Source organism: Erigeron canadensis, chromosome 4, assembly GCF_010389155.1.
Source record: "Erigeron canadensis isolate Cc75 chromosome 4, C_canadensis_v1, whole genome shotgun sequence".
In the NCBI taxonomy this organism is placed as follows: domain Eukaryota; kingdom Viridiplantae; phylum Streptophyta; class Magnoliopsida; order Asterales; family Asteraceae; genus Erigeron; species Erigeron canadensis.
This window is the reverse complement of record NC_057764.1, coordinates 32,176,026-32,193,208: the sequence shown is the minus strand read 5'-3', so window position 1 is coordinate 32,193,208 and position 17,183 is coordinate 32,176,026. Positions and strand designations below refer to the sequence as shown.

At 32.6% G+C, this 17,183-nt stretch overlaps 2 protein-coding genes and 1 non-coding gene across 4 annotated transcripts; 2 read left to right on the top strand and 1 right to left on the bottom strand.

Annotated features, from left to right (window-relative positions):
- The first annotated feature begins 1,304 nt into the window (after positions 1-1,304).
- Positions 1,305-7,486, top strand: LOC122595808. 2 transcript variants are annotated; one of them, XM_043768257.1, is made up of 9 exons: positions 1,305-1,528; positions 3,934-4,017; positions 4,130-4,483; positions 4,588-4,723; positions 4,835-5,000; positions 5,577-5,705; positions 5,789-5,983; positions 6,656-6,778; positions 7,185-7,486. In XM_043768257.1, exons 1-9 carry the CDS (start codon positions 1,393-1,395, stop codon positions 7,290-7,292), a joined length of 1,431 nt encoding a protein of 476 aa, XP_043624192.1. In that variant the 5' UTR covers positions 1,305-1,392; the 3' UTR covers positions 7,293-7,486. The 2 variants fall into 2 exon arrangements, with proteins under 2 accessions (XP_043624192.1, XP_043624191.1); XM_043768256.1 differs by having other exon boundaries at positions 3,931-4,017.
- Positions 7,487-8,193: 707 nt separating this feature from the next.
- On the top strand, positions 8,194-8,265 carry TRNAQ-UUG. The gene has a single exon. It is a non-coding gene; the product is annotated as a tRNA-Gln (tRNA).
- A 2,727-nt stretch (positions 8,266-10,992) lies between these two features.
- LOC122598334 (LEAF RUST 10 DISEASE-RESISTANCE LOCUS RECEPTOR-LIKE PROTEIN KINASE-like 1.5) lies at positions 10,993-13,244 on the bottom strand. The gene has a single exon (XM_043770928.1). It carries the CDS (start codon positions 13,042-13,044, stop codon positions 11,203-11,205), a length of 1,842 nt encoding a protein of 613 aa, XP_043626863.1. The 5' UTR covers positions 13,045-13,244; the 3' UTR covers positions 10,993-11,202.
- Positions 13,245-17,183: the final 3,939 nt, after the last annotated feature.

Here is a 17,183-nt window from a genome sequence, read left to right as displayed (position 1 = left end):
CTTCGCACTATCTGCTTCATCATACTGTTTTCATCAAAATCGAGGATCTTCTGCTACAACAGTACAACCACTGTACCTATCTCGAAGAAGTGCAACTTGGTTCATTCAATAAGAAATCAAAGAAATTAGTTTTGATCATAAGGAAATAATGAGTAATAAATGATAAATGTGGGAATTGAAAAGTGATTTGCGAAAGGGGTTTTAGTTCTTATTAAATTGGCGACACTTGTTATAGAGATGGCGGAAGAAAGAATACGACGACTGTATATAAAACTAAATATATAAGGGGGTTTTAGTTCTTATATATTGCATTTTTGGTATGTTTGTGTATGTTTGATGATGATGAGGAGGGTGATGAGATACGTATTTTGGTTAGTCGCAGAAATAGTCATTGTTTATATGAAAAGACAGCATTAGTCTTTACGTAAGAGGCATATGATGTTTTTAATGGTAAAAATAAACGGAATGTTACTATTGGACCAAAATTGTAATAGGTGTGATATGACAGGGATGCGTTTTGTGACTTTGCACATGTTTATATCAAACTTGCAAAAAGTGTGATAACACAAGGACCAAAAATGCAATTCGTTCTAATTATTAACGTTTTATGTGTATTTTTGATATATGCTTGATTAACTAAAATATTACTGTATTACAAAATATTTACTTATCCCCCCTTTCAGTCTTGAGATAATATTGAAAAGTTAACCAGTTATATTTTGTCTCTTTATTTAAGCAATCAAGTAAGATATATAAACCGAACGTAAGATATATGCTACTAGCTAGTATTCTATTAATACCCTGTATTAGACTAAAGTTACTAAATTTCTTTCATTTTCAACAATACGAGAACAGTATCTGTGTGTTACGGCGGTAATAGAGGTGACTGTGGGGTGGTGATGTAATGGAGGCGGCGGCGGTGATGGGGTGATCAATCTGACGGGCTCCACCCTTTAGCCGTATATCAAATGACCACTCTAATGAAATAGCATGCCCATATAATGTTTATAATTTATCGATGTACGTTTTTTGAGATAAAAGATTTTGAATGAATTAGAAGAATAAAATAATTTATGGAAAAGAGAGAAAAAAATGATTGACTAAGATTTGAGTAGAGAGAAAAAATATTATAATTATTTTAAGTAAATATATAATAGATAAAAGAGATATTTTAGAGATAAACTTAAAATCAATATTAAAATTTTAAGTTTAATATTGAAAATCTAAAAAAAATCTGATTGGTTAGATATATAGGTAGAGTACAATCACACACATGCATGTATTTATATATATTTTCACATTTTCACGCCCATCCTTCAAACTATCTCTTTTCATAATCTCTCAATACATATGTTGTGATCAGTAACTCACTATATAAGCCGGTCACCGGAGATGGGAGCTTGCTTATCATTCCCGGGGACTTGCCTCCGAAACTCGTCAACGAAGAAGTTTAGGAATCGGAAGAAAGCTCCTAAACGACGTCGTTCGCTGCTACTTTTGTCTGATCAACCGAAAGTTGAACCATCTGGTAACTATTACTTTAAATCATCAAAATTACAATTTCATATCTATGTTTATGTCGATATCATATGTATGTTCATAGACATTTTATTAGCTAGCGTAGTCTCATGATTAATGAAGTCCTATTTAATTATCAAGATTGTTTGTCCTAAAATGATTATCCACTAACATAATTACATTTATAATTTACATTTTTGTCTATTATATTACATATTTCCAGGCGAAACTGCCTTAAACACAAGGGCAAAAATGATATTTTATTTAATCATAAAATTTTTTATAGTTAGTATACTTGTATGCATCATGCATGATTCTTTTTTATAGCAATATCTATGGGTAAAAATTCTCACAAGTTAATAGTAACTTGAGGTAGTAAAGTAAAAAAGATCTCAAGAGAGTCAAGATCCTCCTGACTTTACATTTCAAGTTGGGATAACTTGAAGGGATCTTTATCCGATATTTATATGATTAAGCTCAAGTTAATTGTATTATCAATAGTTTGATTTAATGTGTATTCAAATTGCCTATACCACTTTATAAAAAGAACTATCCCAGTATCCCTCCTCCTTTTAAGAATTTAAGCAATTTTTTTATCCACATTTTAATTTTTCATTCGTTTCTTGTCTACCAAAACCACACATAAAAATTCATGTAAAATTGTGAGAACTAATTGTACCAATTTGCTGAAACCGTCAATCGCCGCCGCCACCACCAATCGCTTCGGCCATCGTCACCGGCCCCACCGCCACTACCGCTGCACGCCAACACCACCACCACCACCATATTGCACGGTACCCTTCTAGTTATTTCTAAGATAATTTAGTTTGTTCAATATTAAAATCTTGAGAGAGCAATATTTCAGGTCTTGTTAATTGTAGTATGATGAATTTCTTATTAACAAACCCTTTTGGCACACAGTATCCAATCACAACATAAACGGGTATGGAAGAAGTGAGATATATATGCCCAACAAAAGATGATTTAGTATTTTAGTTACACCTAATGGCTTGATAAAAATGATGATTCTTAGTTATATCCTAAGAGGGAATTTTTTGTAGAGTGGATTTATCATCAAAAATTATCAAAGGCTTATTGGATAAATGATGAGGTTCATAAACAAATTTACATGTAACTTATACGAGTATTAAATTACACTAAAATTATTGTGTAAAAAGGGCCCAGGCCCGCAGGCCAATATAAACTAGAGCTCCAAGGGTGGTTCTTTTCTGGATTGGGTAATTTGTACTCTATGTTTTTCTAAAGAATTTTAAAACCGAAGAAACTTGAATACAAACATTAAATATGTGTAACTTTGTGAGCTATGAACTGTGCACTGTGTTCTGTTTTAGTGATCCAACTGTTTACTCATTCAGTTTGTGTAAATTCAGTTTTCAGGCTTAACTCCAAGATGTATACTGTACTAGTTGTAGATGTCCGTAGCTAGTCGAAAAGCATGGCAAACAGTTGTTTTGTAAAAATGTATTTAACTAATGTACTACAACAACAATGATACCCAATTATTTTGTAAGAAAATACTATCAATTGTTTTAGTAAATCTATAATAACAATCCGTTCAAAAAAGATAGTAACAACGATACCCAATCCCACAAAGAGTGAGGTATGTGAGAGGTGGGATGTTGACAGTCATCTACCCGAGAGACTGCTTTCAGGAAGACTTCCGAGTTGTTTTACTTAATGTGTGTTGACATATCTATAATGTAAGGTATATATGTTACTCATAGATGCTTAATCTAAAAAAAAAAGAAAGAGGTGTATTTCAGAAGTTTGGTTATTCAGTGTAAAGCCTACCCAGCAGAATGGCTGACTGAACGATCAAAGTGCACAGGCTTTAGCTTTTAGCTTCCAGGACGCTGAAATTCAGATTTGCCTGTGAGTCTGTGACAGCTTTTAGATTGGCAGCCTAAATATGAACATAATCACGATTATTCTGAAAAGGACTACAATATTAAAACTAAAAACAATAACTTATACCGCAATTATGAGTAAGATTTTGTTCTATGAGGCAATGCTTAGAGTATACTGGTTTGTAATACTGGATGTACATGTTCTTATAAAATAAGAGATTCGTGCTCAATGATCAATTTGGCCAGGCTTCAATGAGTAATCTGCTCATCGCACCAAGACACTTCGTATAACTTTGATTAACTGAAAACTCTGTCAGCTACTGATCCGACTAACTTAATAGTATAATGAGGTCTCTTGTTACGACCTTTGTTGATATGCAAATAGGTTTATCTTTTCTGAACTCTTTCATTTCGACATAGGAGTTGACTTATACAGCTTCTGTCTTGTGTAATTTGTTCATGCTTAAGATTTTGGTTTTCTTAAAGAGCAAAGCATCAGACTTCCTTATACTTACCTTATCTGAATTTTTGCTTTTGACATTAGCAGGGACCTCTGATGAGTTGTGGTTTGATTCTGCTGCAGTACTTGAATCTGATTGCAGCGATGATGATTTCCAAAGCGTTCTTGATGGTACCTATCATTTAATACTTCAATCTTACGTGCCTAAGATCTATAATTACTTTTAAATTGTTAATATCTGCATGTGAGCTTGTCTTAGTCTTACAAGTCCATATACCTGCAGACGTGTTGTCAACAAATGGTTCTGAAAGTACCTCTAGGCCTAGCGTTGAGTTGCGCAGAAGTTCAGTGCATCCAGAAGACGTTGACCTGCTGACAAAAATTGATGGATCTTCTAATGAAATGAAGCTTGTCCTTGATGAAAAATCGTCTTCCAGTGATGACAATACTGTAAGGGAGGATGGTTTGTTAGACTGTGGTGGACTAATTCCTAGCAATTGTTTGCCTTTTCTTGCTAATACAGTTCCATCAGTTGAGAAAAGAAGCTCACTAAGTTCTAACTCTCTAACTACAAGAAAAACATTTGTGCAAAGACTTTCGTTCAAGTTGAAGGACGGGAACCCCAGCTCCACTATATGTAAGTATTTACTTATTAGCATTGCTATTCAGTTTCTATCTTTAGTGACATGCTGGCTATTGGATTTCAAAAAGTTAACTAAAATATTTCTGATATTTTCATAGTTTCTTCAAAGAGTCATCTAGAAAGACCGCTGGCTGGTTCACAAGTACCTTTCTGCCCAGCTGACAAAAAAGTTCTCAATTCATGGTCATATGTTGAACCAGAAATTTTCAGAATACGAGGGAAGAATTATCTTAGGTAACTAGATTATAATTGGCGTATGTACAACTAATACATATTACAAACACATTAAATAAAATGTGTCTTAAAATATTGATTGTTCTTTTCTGTGCCACATTGGATAAACAGGGATAAAAAGAAGGAGCATGCATCTAACACTGCAGCATATAATCCATTTGGTGTAGATGTCTTTTTGTCTCGGAGAAAAATTGATCACATTGCTCGGTTTGTAGAACTCCCCGCTGTTGATCCTTCTTCGGGAGAACTCCCATCAATTCTTGTAGTAAATATCCAGGTACTACTAAGCATTCAGTATTTCATTCTCTCACAATCAACAGTTATTTATGGTTGGGAATCCGAGCACATTCGTTTGTAGTTGTCCCTTTGCTTTGAGATAGAGGTGGAAGTTTCAACTCATTTACTTATGAATGATGTGATTTGGGATATCTTTTATATCTTAGTATCTTACATGTCGAAAGAAAGAGAACAAAAAAGAAAAGGAGTCAAAATTTACCTGAGTTCGTTTCTGAAGTATGTTTTTAGTGCACAGAACATCCTGAATCTTTAATCCAAATAATGTTTTTGTGCTTTGAAAGAATAAGTTTGTAATCATTTTCAGCAGATTAATCTCGTCTGAAAAATCTAGGCAAAAAGCGTTCTGGTCAACCCAACCCGATGCGTTTCGTTTGGGATTAAAGGTTACATGTTTTGACCCGTTACACAACCCACCCATTTTGCACTTATACCCTTAGTATTAGGCGTCACATCTGAGTGAGGGATACTGGGTTCATTGCAGGAAACACGTTTACGGACGATTTGCCTTTGTTGATCTGTACCTTCTGCAACCTTATATATTTGTTTTGTTTAACAGATTCCATTATATCCTACTGCCTTTTTCCAAGGCGAAATTAATGGTGAAGGAATGAGTTTTGTTTTATACTTCAAGCTTTCTGATAGTTACTCTAAGGAACTTTCGCTCCAATTTCAAGACAACATGAGGGTAAGATTCATTGCTATCTTATTGCACATCAGTACTGCATTTTTCAATTCATGTCCACTTATTTATTTAGTTGGCTAACACAGCGGATTCTTGATGACGAAATAGAAAAAGTCAAAGGTTTCCCACTAGATACACTAGTACCATTTCGAGAAAGGTTGAAGATATTGGGTCGTGTAGTAAATGTAGATGACCTTCAGTTAAATGCAACAGAGAGGAAAATTATGAATGCTTACAACGAAAAACCCGTGCTCTCACGCCCACAACATGAGTTCTACCAAGTAAGTTGCTCAACAATGGTGAATGCATAGCAATTTCTTATTCATAACTAACTATTTTATAAAAAAAATATCAGAGGGTCAATCCGGCCTATTTCCCTTTCTAAAAAGATCACCCTTTGGACATGAACCTGTTCGATTTACCCAACCATCCATTGTGCCAGTTTTACAATACTGCAGTATTACTGCTTATAAATTGTTACATACTTACATATAGTAAATAATAAATTTGTGCACATTGGTTATGAATTTCATCATTTTTTAAGATTAAATATAGCTTATACTAGTCTCAAAAGTCATAAACTGAACTTGGTGGCCAGGATATACACTAGAATTAGTCAATAGTGAGCACAATACTTTTTTATACTGATAAGTAATTCTAGAATTTGTGAAAACAATAACTTTCCTGATAGTTATGGAAAATCAAGTGTTCATTAGTGACTAGTAATTTCTAATCATCGTATGCTTAGCCATTGCGGCAATGGTTAGCAAATCCATTTTCATATTTACAATACACAACATACCTTCAAGTCTAAAGACCATATGGATCCACCCCTTGTTGGCCTGTTATTTGTAAAGGAGGCAGTATTAGACTCAGTAAAGCATTGATTCTAATGATATACTAGTGTACTTCTTGTAATAGAAAAAAATGTAACACGAGTGTAAAATTTTCAGGGCGACAACTACCTTGAGATTGACTTAGATATGCACAGATTTAGTTACATTTCAAGAAAAGGATTTGAAGCATTTCAAGAGAGACTAAAGAACTGCATCTTGGATTTTGGCCTCACAATTCAAGTAAGTACAATGGTTTTTTCCCTATCGACCTTTCCATTTTCCCTTTTTCAAAATCACTCATTGTGCCAAACTATAGTGTCTTATTGGCATTTTTACAAAAACTATGATTAGTTTGAAAAACATAAACGGGTAAATCGAGTTGCTTTCCATGCTCAAGTTACCCGGGAAGGGCAAGTCTTTTTGACTCGGATTCACAAACCATAGTTAGGATACATCGGTGGCCATTTCCAAACCTTTTCCCTGGCCCAAGATGTTACCCAGTGAGGTTTGAACCTGTGACAACTTAGGTCGCCTGACCACCAAGCCACCTTGGTGGTTGTTTGATACGTTTGCCCTATCTCTTTCTCTATTTTTTTTTTCTTTTCAAATTTAGATATTTATCGGCAAATTCCTTTTTTTTTATCAGGGAAACAAGCAAGAGGAGTTGCCAGAGCAGATCTTATGTTGTGTAAGGTTAAATGGTATTGATTACATGAATTATCAAATGTTAAAGCTAACCCAAGATCCCCTATGATAATGAGATAGGCATGGGAATAATGTGAAGCTAACTCAAGATGATCTTTGCTATGCTCATGTGTCATTTAGTTAGATTACATCTATCTCTAATGAAATAAAATATCTTGAAACATTGTATATTGGTAGGGCAAGAGCTAACAACTATCTGTAATGTCATTTTCAATTATGATCAATGTTGATTTTGATTAACAATTGAAGAGTTGGATGACCCACTAAAATCAATTCACTATATATAATTGCTAAAGAATGATTTGATGCCTATGTGGTTAATTTACATTCAGAGAGACCATTTTGGACCCACATTAACTCAAAAACTAAAGATTATATGTATATTATTCATTGCCAAACTTGGCTCCATATCGGATTTAATAAATTCAGACCAAGATGGGTTGATGGTATATGTCTATATGACAAGTCTGGTCACGTCTGGTTGGTGACCAACTTATTAATCAATAGATTAAGACATTAAGGTCCAAGGCTAAACTGAAAGAATATGAATCAGGTAAGAAACAAAGCCAGGCCAGAAAGCGTTATTACTTCTAGCAAATGTACATATAAGACTAAGAAAAGTGAGTCGCCTCTTTCACTACTACCACAAGGTTAAGAGATGAGTTACAAAGACGATTCAATGTCACTCGCGTCGTGTGACCATCTCTTCAAGTAATAATGTCGATTTATCGCAACATAACACACTATTGTTTACATCTATATATCCAAGTAATGTCGATCTTATGTTGGATATATAGATGTAATCAATCAAAAACCAAACAATACATGCTTCAACTTTAGTTTCTTGTTTTACATTTTTCAAAAGCTTTATACAAACTATTATACAAAAAAAATAGATGATAGATAAAACATCTAATATATACATACAAAAGCATTTTACATCAACAATTGGTTCTATGGTGTAGTGGTTAGCACTCTGGACTTTGAATCCAGCGACCTGGGTTCGACTCCCGGTAGGACCTCTTTTTGAACTTTTGAAATTCATGTATCCTTTTTTTTCTCTACCTACAAAAACATTTTCAGGGTTAGACTACAAAAGTTGTTCCACTACCATATAAGTATATTGACCCTCAAACCAGCAAAAACCTTCCATGCCCAAAACAATGTAAATTTGTTTTGTGCTATGATCGGTTTGCATCTATGGCTCTATGCCATAGTAGAAATGAACTTGATGAACGTTAGTCAAAAATACTAAGCTAGCTAGTAACTGCTTCATGCATCATATCATTGTGACTAATATGTACAATTATTGTTATTTGAAAAGAACAGATCAAACAACTAACAAATGTGTTCATCTTGTATATACGTGACCTGAGACCAGGTAGATGTGGGATTGTGGGAAAGACGCATGGAGCCATGGACGTTAAATGAACTCATTTCTTGATCTAGAAAGATTGACAAGGTTGCAACCAATCCATGAAAAAATGTACGGATTTTCTGAAACATTTGCCAACATCTTCAGTGAATTTTTCCGCTATCATTAGGACCCAAACCAATCATATACTCGTAGGACTAGGGGTTATATCTTTTAGACTTACTAGTTTCTTACATAATTTTAATTTAATTTAGGCAAATCACATGATATTTGTGAATTGTGATGCACTTTATTCAATCGCCAACCAGAAGAGGTTTTTACTGGACGGACCATTTTTTTTGGCTCAAATGTAATGGCATAATATGTATTTTTTTCATGGCCGTTTCAACAATTTCTTTGACCATCCTTAAGATATTTGTCTTAACAAGATTTTAACCTGAGACTTCTCATGAAGAAATACAACACTTGATGATGGCTATTCAATCGCCATTCTTAGTACATTTATTTGTGTTGTTTTTATATAAAATTTGTATCGTCAAACTAGTCAAAGTTCTAATCATCGTATATAGATGACCATATATATCCTTAAACATCACTTAAACCACAGAATAAGTGTGTTTTAATTTATGGAAAATGATAAATCCTGTTAACCAAATAGTCTAATAATCTTTCTTAATACATTAAGAAGATGACATGTGATATTTACTAATTTTCTTTTCTAACCTTGTCCCTGATTTTTCTACATGTCATCATCTCACAGTTAGAAGAATTATTAGGCTATTTGATCAGGAAGATTAATCATTTCCCTTAACTTAATTTATATTAGTTGTCAATTATGTTAGTTGTCACTAGAATCCAGTACGACTTAAATATATTATTGTCAATTGTCAATTTTACTATAAAATATACTTTATACGAGCTAGCAGACACATCATTTGGATCACCTTAAAGGCTTAAATGAACAATTTATAATAACCAAACTAATTTTAATGAAATCTTGAACACAAACTAAAAATCAGTCTACTTTTTCCATTATTAAACACTACTTTCTCTATAAGTCTATATCATGTTCAAACATGCAAAATGAAAAATAAAAATGATCTGTACCGCAGACTTTACCTAAACTTAGTATTGCCACTTTAAAAAAAGTTACAAATTAAACTTTTGAATTTGATAAACATACATAGCCTTTTCTGAATTTTACATAACATCTCCTTGAATTTTACATAATCCTTCTCTGCTTTACATAAGATAGGTACTGCATATTTTACTTAACATTTTTCCAATAAAAAAACATACAAACAAAACTTGTCAGTGTACTACAAATAATTAAGCTCAACACACGTGAAAATTAGAATATACATCATGCTTCAAAACTTGTACTATCTTAACTAACCTTTTTTCTTCTTTAGAAAAATAACCAAAGACAATAAAAAAAATAATTATCAACATTTCAAACCAAAACAGTAAAGACTTATCAAAAAGTTACATTTTAATTTTACAACCGCACCCAATAGTCCAATTACACTCGCGTGCTACTCAATAGTCACAGCCCACAATCCCACATCACTTAGTCAAGAACAACTACATTGACAGCTAGAATTTAGCCATCCTTATGGGCCCCACGTTTGTACCACATCCACGTCTCCACTATTAACCTGTCTTAGCTCCGCCACCACCTCTTTAGATATGGTCTGTCGTCCTTAGCTAGCCAGCGCGACACAATAAAATGAAATTTCCGCCACAGCCATCAACTGTGACAAGCTGCGGATCAGTGGTGGTGGAAGATTCATAAGCCCGGGAAAGGGGTTTGTGCTTCTTTAAAAAGTTGGATTTCAATTAGTAATTATTTATTATTATGCTTAAGAAAAAACTTATATGTATTTACCTCGTACATTTAATTTAAACAAAATATTTTTTTACGCCGTATAACAATGTTCGAGTTCCGACGCTACTCAAGTGAATCACCTCATAAATAACATTCTGATTTATATTCACGATCATATCATAGTCACATATATATATTATTAGACTTCATGTACAATAGGCTAGCTGTACAACCAAACGTATCGAGTATGAGTGAAAGTCTCGAGTTTTAATGATATATCCAACAACGAGCCCTCAATCGATAAAAATCATGGTAATCTAGAATGAAAAAAGCTCCCCCAAACACATGAAATTTGGTACAAGCAGTTAGTGTCGATAAACCTATTTCAAGCATTTTAGAGCAGTCGATACGCTCCCTCTCTCTACAAACAATTTCATTGTAAAGTTCAATTTCATTGATATTACTATTATTTGTAAATATCTATAGTACTTTTTTTTTTACATATATATATATCTTGTTTTAAAGCATGAATAAACTAGCAAGAAATAAAAGAACAAAACTTGTCAGATCCAAGAACAATACACGTGAGCTTCAGAATTTACATATCTTTCTTCAGAACTTGTTCGATGTTAGATTCATTTGGTTGAGTACATTACTAATCTAATCTAAAAACTAAAATATATCAAAAGAAAAGTATATATTACATTTTACAAAATACCGGAAGGTAATAAACATGTACCCATTTTCAGGTGTGCTTCAATCCATCAAACTGGCCGGAACCACAACATTACTCGAATTAGACACTCGAACTGGACCCACTATCGACGTACCACCACCACGTGTACGCCCTTTAATCCGCCTTAACTCTGCCACAACTTCCCTAGCATCCGGCCTATCATCCTTATCCGCGGCAACACACCTAAATGAAAGTTCAGCCACGGCCGCCACACCACCACCGTCAACCGTGGCGAGCCGCGGATCAATCACTTCATTCAACAACCCTAGCTGTATCTTAGCGACCGCCATATCAGCTAAGGCCATTTCCCTTTTATCCCTCCTCACATCTACCGCCTTCATCCCAGTCACTAACTCTAATAAAACAACTCCAAAACTATAAATATCGCTCTTTTCAGTTAAACGAAAAGAGCGATAATAATCTGGGTCCAGATACCCAGGGGTACCTTGTGGGCCCGTGCACACGCACCCTGGGTCTAATAACCTAGACAACCCAAAATCCCCAACCCGAACCATCATATCCTTGTCCACGAATATATTATTAGACGTAATGTCCCTATGTACAATAGGTGGTACAACCGAAAAATGCAAATACTCTATAGCGGTCGCGATTTGTAACGCTATATCAACTCTAAGTTGCCAATTTAAACACCTCTTCTTTTCGAGGTGTAAATGATCCGAGAGGGTTCCATTAGGTACAAACTCGTACACTAACAGTAACCCTCTCGGATCACTACAATACCCATACAATTTTACCAAATTCGGGTGGTTTAAAGACGACAAAATCAAAATCTCGTTACAAAAAGACTTTGTTGAAAATGAATTTGATGTGGGGTTTTGTTTATGCAAATACTTGATAGCAAAAACTTTGTTGTCTTTAAAATGACCCGTATAAACCGACCCAAACCCACCATCACCTATTTTCCGGGTCGGGTCAAAATTATTAGTTGAAATTTGTAACTCTTCGAAAGTATACACCGGTGGTAGTAGACTAGCGGAGCGGTGGCGGTGGAGATAAACCATCGTCGGATCTTCAACAAGAGAGTTGTTTTTTCTTTTTTTTGAAATGTACATACTTGTTAAAATAAATATAAAAAAACATAGAAATAGTATAGATATAGACATCATAGCTATATGTAACTTTGAGCTTTTTTTGTTTGAAGAAATTGGTGGTTTGTGACATAAAAAAGGTTTGTTTGGGGCAAATGGGCTAAACCCACAAACACCATTTTGGGCTTTACAAGATTCACAATTTGAAAAGTAAGAATCTTGAACATCATATTCAACTTCAATCCCAAATTTCAAGAAACTATCAAGAAAGCCCAAAAGATCAGCTTGACAACCTTCTTTAGAAAGATGTTGAGCGTGTGTAGATCCACAAGAGTGTATGATTTGAAGTGGGTTTTTGGTAATTTTACATTGCCAAGGACAATGTGAACAGTTTAAAGAAGTGGGTAAGTGACATGGGGTTAAATAAGAAAGTCTTGAACAGAACGAGTCAGCTGGTTTGAATGGTGTGTTTGAGAAGTTGATTGGTTGGGTTGGGATGGATGTGGTGGTGTTGCAGTTGGTGGTGGTGGTGGTTTGGAGGAGGGCCAGGGTGAGGGAGGTGGTGGTTGGGTCATAGCGGAGGATGGAGAAGTTATGATTGTTGATGATAATGGTGGCTAAAAGCGGTAGTGGTGAGCATTTGATTTGGAAAAATGGGTGGCCGGAAAAAGGGGTGGTTGAGAATGGGTAGGGTGGCGGTATGGTGGTGAAGGGTGGACATGAGGGTGATGTTGAGATAGTGGTCAAAATGAAAGTTAAAAAAATAGCTAAAATGTGAATGTGGACTAGTGGTGTTACTAGTGCTTGTGGCATGTTTTTTTTTTTCAAATAGATCTTGAAAAAAAATAGTAGTAGTATTGGTGAATATAAAGTTCAAATAAATCTATACTTACAAAGTTAAACTTGATGAGTTCATGAGTTTAGTAACCTAGATTCTTGGAGCAAGAGAAAGATGTGTGTGTTGTGAGAAGGTTCACGTGAATAAGGAGGAAAGAATGAAGACAAAGACCCACAAAAGGTGGTCAGTGAGTGAGGACTGTGAAAAGAAAAAGAGAAATGGGAACTGATTTAGTCTTTTCTTTTTATATGTAGGTATAACTTTAATAAATAAAGGATTGGTGGGTAGAAGAGTGATCCAAAATATTGAAAATCTTGGAAAGAGTTGTCATTTTGTATGTAATCTTTTGTTAATGATATAAAATTGCTGGATTTACATCTTCCAAGTATCAATACATTATGTACGGGAAACGATAATTTCTCTTAATAATTTTCTGATAGTTTTTTTAATATCCTAATCTCTTTTAATCTTCTCTCTTAATTTCATTATTTGATTTTGACAAAATGTCACAATCTTATTATTAATATGATTTTTAAGCCATTTGATTAGAAAAATTAATTATATATTAATTAGCTAAAACCTTAGTTAATGAAGTTGGAGACTTACTATAGTTCATGTTTAATAGTTTGGGATAGTAAAGCACTAAAGCATTTAACCTGTCAAATGGAAAGTATAATCAACAACGTTAAACTAAAATATAATCTTTCAATAACTATAAAAGAGCCACCTAAATTCTCTTTTAAAAAAACAACCATTGGATGAAAAACAAAAACTAAATAATAACCATTAGATTGCTTTGATGACTTCATATTCCTTATTTAGATTTTTACTACATTAATAAATCTTATAATTGATTAATTCAATAATTAATCCAATCCTTTAATAACTAAAGTTGTTCCAAATTAATACCTAATGACAATCACGTTCCTTCACCCGTTTTTTTCTCTTTTTCAAAGTTTATTAATTATTATTATATTTTTTTATTTTACAACAAATTATATTGGTTTGATTGATTATTTAATGTTATTTTGGTTTTGCTTTCCTTGTTATGTTTTCATTTCTCAAGTTCAGATGGTTTAAAATTGTTTTTTTTTTTTGCAATATGTATACTTTTTTTCTATTTTCTTAATTGCTTAATTTTTATTTACTTTTTTTATATTAGTTTAAACAATTATATATTAGTTTTTATATATGGTTTGTTATATGTTAAATTTGTTTCAATTTACTACTTGTATTTTGAAATGACGCCTATGTATTGTCGAAAATATGCACACACATTTGTAAGGTTATTACACATGCGTAGAACATTATTATCAAAAATTAAATGCACTTGTTTACACATATGTAAGTAAATAAATAGAGTCACTATATATAAAAATGTCACTGCGTAACTTTCGGATGTGTAAGTGAATGAGTGAATATTAAATAAAATATGTGACTGATAATGGTTTTCACGTTCTTTCGTAATTATAGTAGTTTTTTTTAAGCTTAACCAATGTAATCAAATCAACTACATATGCAATTAAGACAACATATATTCTTATATTCACGAGTAATTCATAAGTTCCTTATAAAAAGTATAGATGTATGTAATTAAACAAAATATAAAACATACATGTAGTTTTGTTACATTACAAATAAAAACTAAAACCGTCATTACTAAAATTGTAATTTTGTATATAAAACATTTATGATATCACATAATAAAACCGTTAAGATTATAAGATATGTTAATAAATAAGACTAACTATTTATATGGAGTAGATACAATAATTTTTTTAAAAATGATAACATCACTATTTTCAACATTTTTCATCTCAACATGTCAATATTTGATATCATGAAAAGAATAACATGTCATTAATCATATATGTTCACCCGCATATTACGCGGGTTAATAATCTAGTACTAAATATATATGTGTATGATGGTGTGTGATAAATACTAACATTCCCTTTGTTTTACAATTTTTACAAAATTAGATGTCACATAAATGTAAGAATTCTTGATGATAAATAGTGAATTTTGCACAAAACAATTCTGCTATCCATATTTTAAAAAAAAGTAATTTCCTACCTTTTTACTCTCAACTTACAACTTTACTAAAAATAAAGAAAGAAAAAAACTTGCTCGGTGCTGGTTTTTACGGGTTTTGAGTCCTAATACTTCGACGGTGTATGGGGAAGGTTAAGATGCATGCAGAACTTACCTTAGTAGAGATGATGCTTTCATTTTCTACCTAAATGATAGAAAAAGCCCTCAAACCTTTGCATGAAATGAGAATAAAACCCAAAACTTCTATCTTCAAAAGCCAGAGTGTTTACCATTGATCTAGCCAAGCTGCTTTAATCTACCTAATATATTATTGTACTAAACTATCAACATATAACAAGTAATACACATATCTACTAAAAATACCTTTAATAAAATAATTTATAATCTTTGTCTTTTTACTCATAAAATGTTAATACTACTATTTTATATCAATTATCTCATATCAGATGGCTTACACTATTCACCGTCATTATTATTATCGTTGTTTTATCATGAGGACATCTATCCAGTACATAAAAAATATATAATCGTATAGCAATTTTTATGCAAAATGTTTACTACCCATAAAATATATTTATGGTATCTTTGTTTTGTATGACTATACAAAACATATGTTTTTTTATATATAAAAAAATACTATTTATATAAAAATCACTTCCCATCCAAAAACAAACCCCTAGGCTATCAACTATAAAGTAGTCCTAACTCCTAATACCATCAATTCTTCTGCACTAACGTAATTCATTAAAAGACTTTATCCTAGCTCTATAATTATTATAAATCTGAATTTATTTCTTTTTGTACATGCGGAACCATTGTTAAGTTTTAATGAGAAAATGAGTGGTTCATTTCACATTGATCATTATTTAGTTATTTATTTTCTTTGTTTTTATATACAGATTGGTGCATTATTGCTTGATATGAGTGGTCCATTCAGATTGATTATTTTAAAATAAAATAAGATAACTACCCTTTTTCATATTAATGTATAATATAATTCAATATATTATACAATTTTTGTGTAAACTAAATTGATATTTCTCACCTTGAGGTATCTTTTAAGGAGTACTATATAAAGAAGTTAACATCGAATATTTATTTGCAAGTAAACAATTTGTAATAAACAAATAAATCGCTTGGCAAGAAACATATTTTAACAAAGTTATATTGCATGGTCATGACAGAATAAATCAAACTGAAGAGTTATTAAGAAATTTGTTGTGATTCATATTGAAAAAGTTTCCAAAAATCATTAATTATAATGGACTTTTGTAATCGTATATGATTGTATAATATCGTCAATATAGTGCTTTTAGGCTTTTAGCATATATACAGAAAACAACGATGGCTTTAAAAATATGGGCCACTACTAATCAATTGAAATATCTTTTTGTCTTGTTGGAATTATGTTATGATTTGTATTTTGGGCAAAGTACAGATAACCCAATTGCATTAATCTAAGACAAGTATTTCGTTTTAACCCTGTTTTATATCCAAATTGCACTAATCAAAGACAAGTATTTCGTTTTAACCATGTTTATATTGGAGTTGATTACCATTATATTCTCGGTCTTTCTTTTCCTTCTTTTTGACTTACTGATAACATTACTCTTAAGTCTTAACAAAGCAAAACAAATGCTAAATTAAAAACAACCAACAGGCTAATTGCTCAGCGATATTAAAGTCACTCTGTGAGAACTTCGATTTATAAAGACTTAGGTTCGAGTCTAAGAGGTAACAATTTCTTAGGGGGCTTTTCTTAGGCTAATAGTCTAATATGCTTTCATTTTTGTAGACGAACTATTAAGGGGCTTTTCTTACTAGGTATTGGTGAGAGATTCTCTAGCACGGACTCGATTAAGACAAAATAATAAATTGATTTTATAAATTTAAAGTTCAGCAAAGCATTAGATGGTATCGCGAGTTGCTTCAAGTTTAATGTGTCCCTTAAAAGCTTAAAACTTTTATTTAGTCCTTATCTAGATGTAGATGACCTATAAACGATATGTTTTGACTTAGGAGTGATATAATTGTTATAACCTATTGATTTATATAACAT

Coding starts and splice junctions, on each gene's coding strand:
- LOC122595808 (XM_043768256.1), top strand. CDS start 1,393: ATGGGAGCTTGCTTATCATTCCCGGGGACTTGCCTCCGAAACTCGTCA. Junction 4,018..4,129: donor TTTCCAAAGCGTTCTTGATG/GTACCTATCATT, acceptor ATATACCTGCAG/ACGTGTTGTCAACAAATGGT. Junction 4,484..4,587: donor GAACCCCAGCTCCACTATAT/GTAAGTATTTAC, acceptor ATATTTTCATAG/TTTCTTCAAAGAGTCATCTA.
- LOC122598334 (XM_043770928.1), bottom strand. CDS start 13,044: ATGCCACAAGCACTAGTAACACCACTAGTCCACATTCACATTTTAGCT.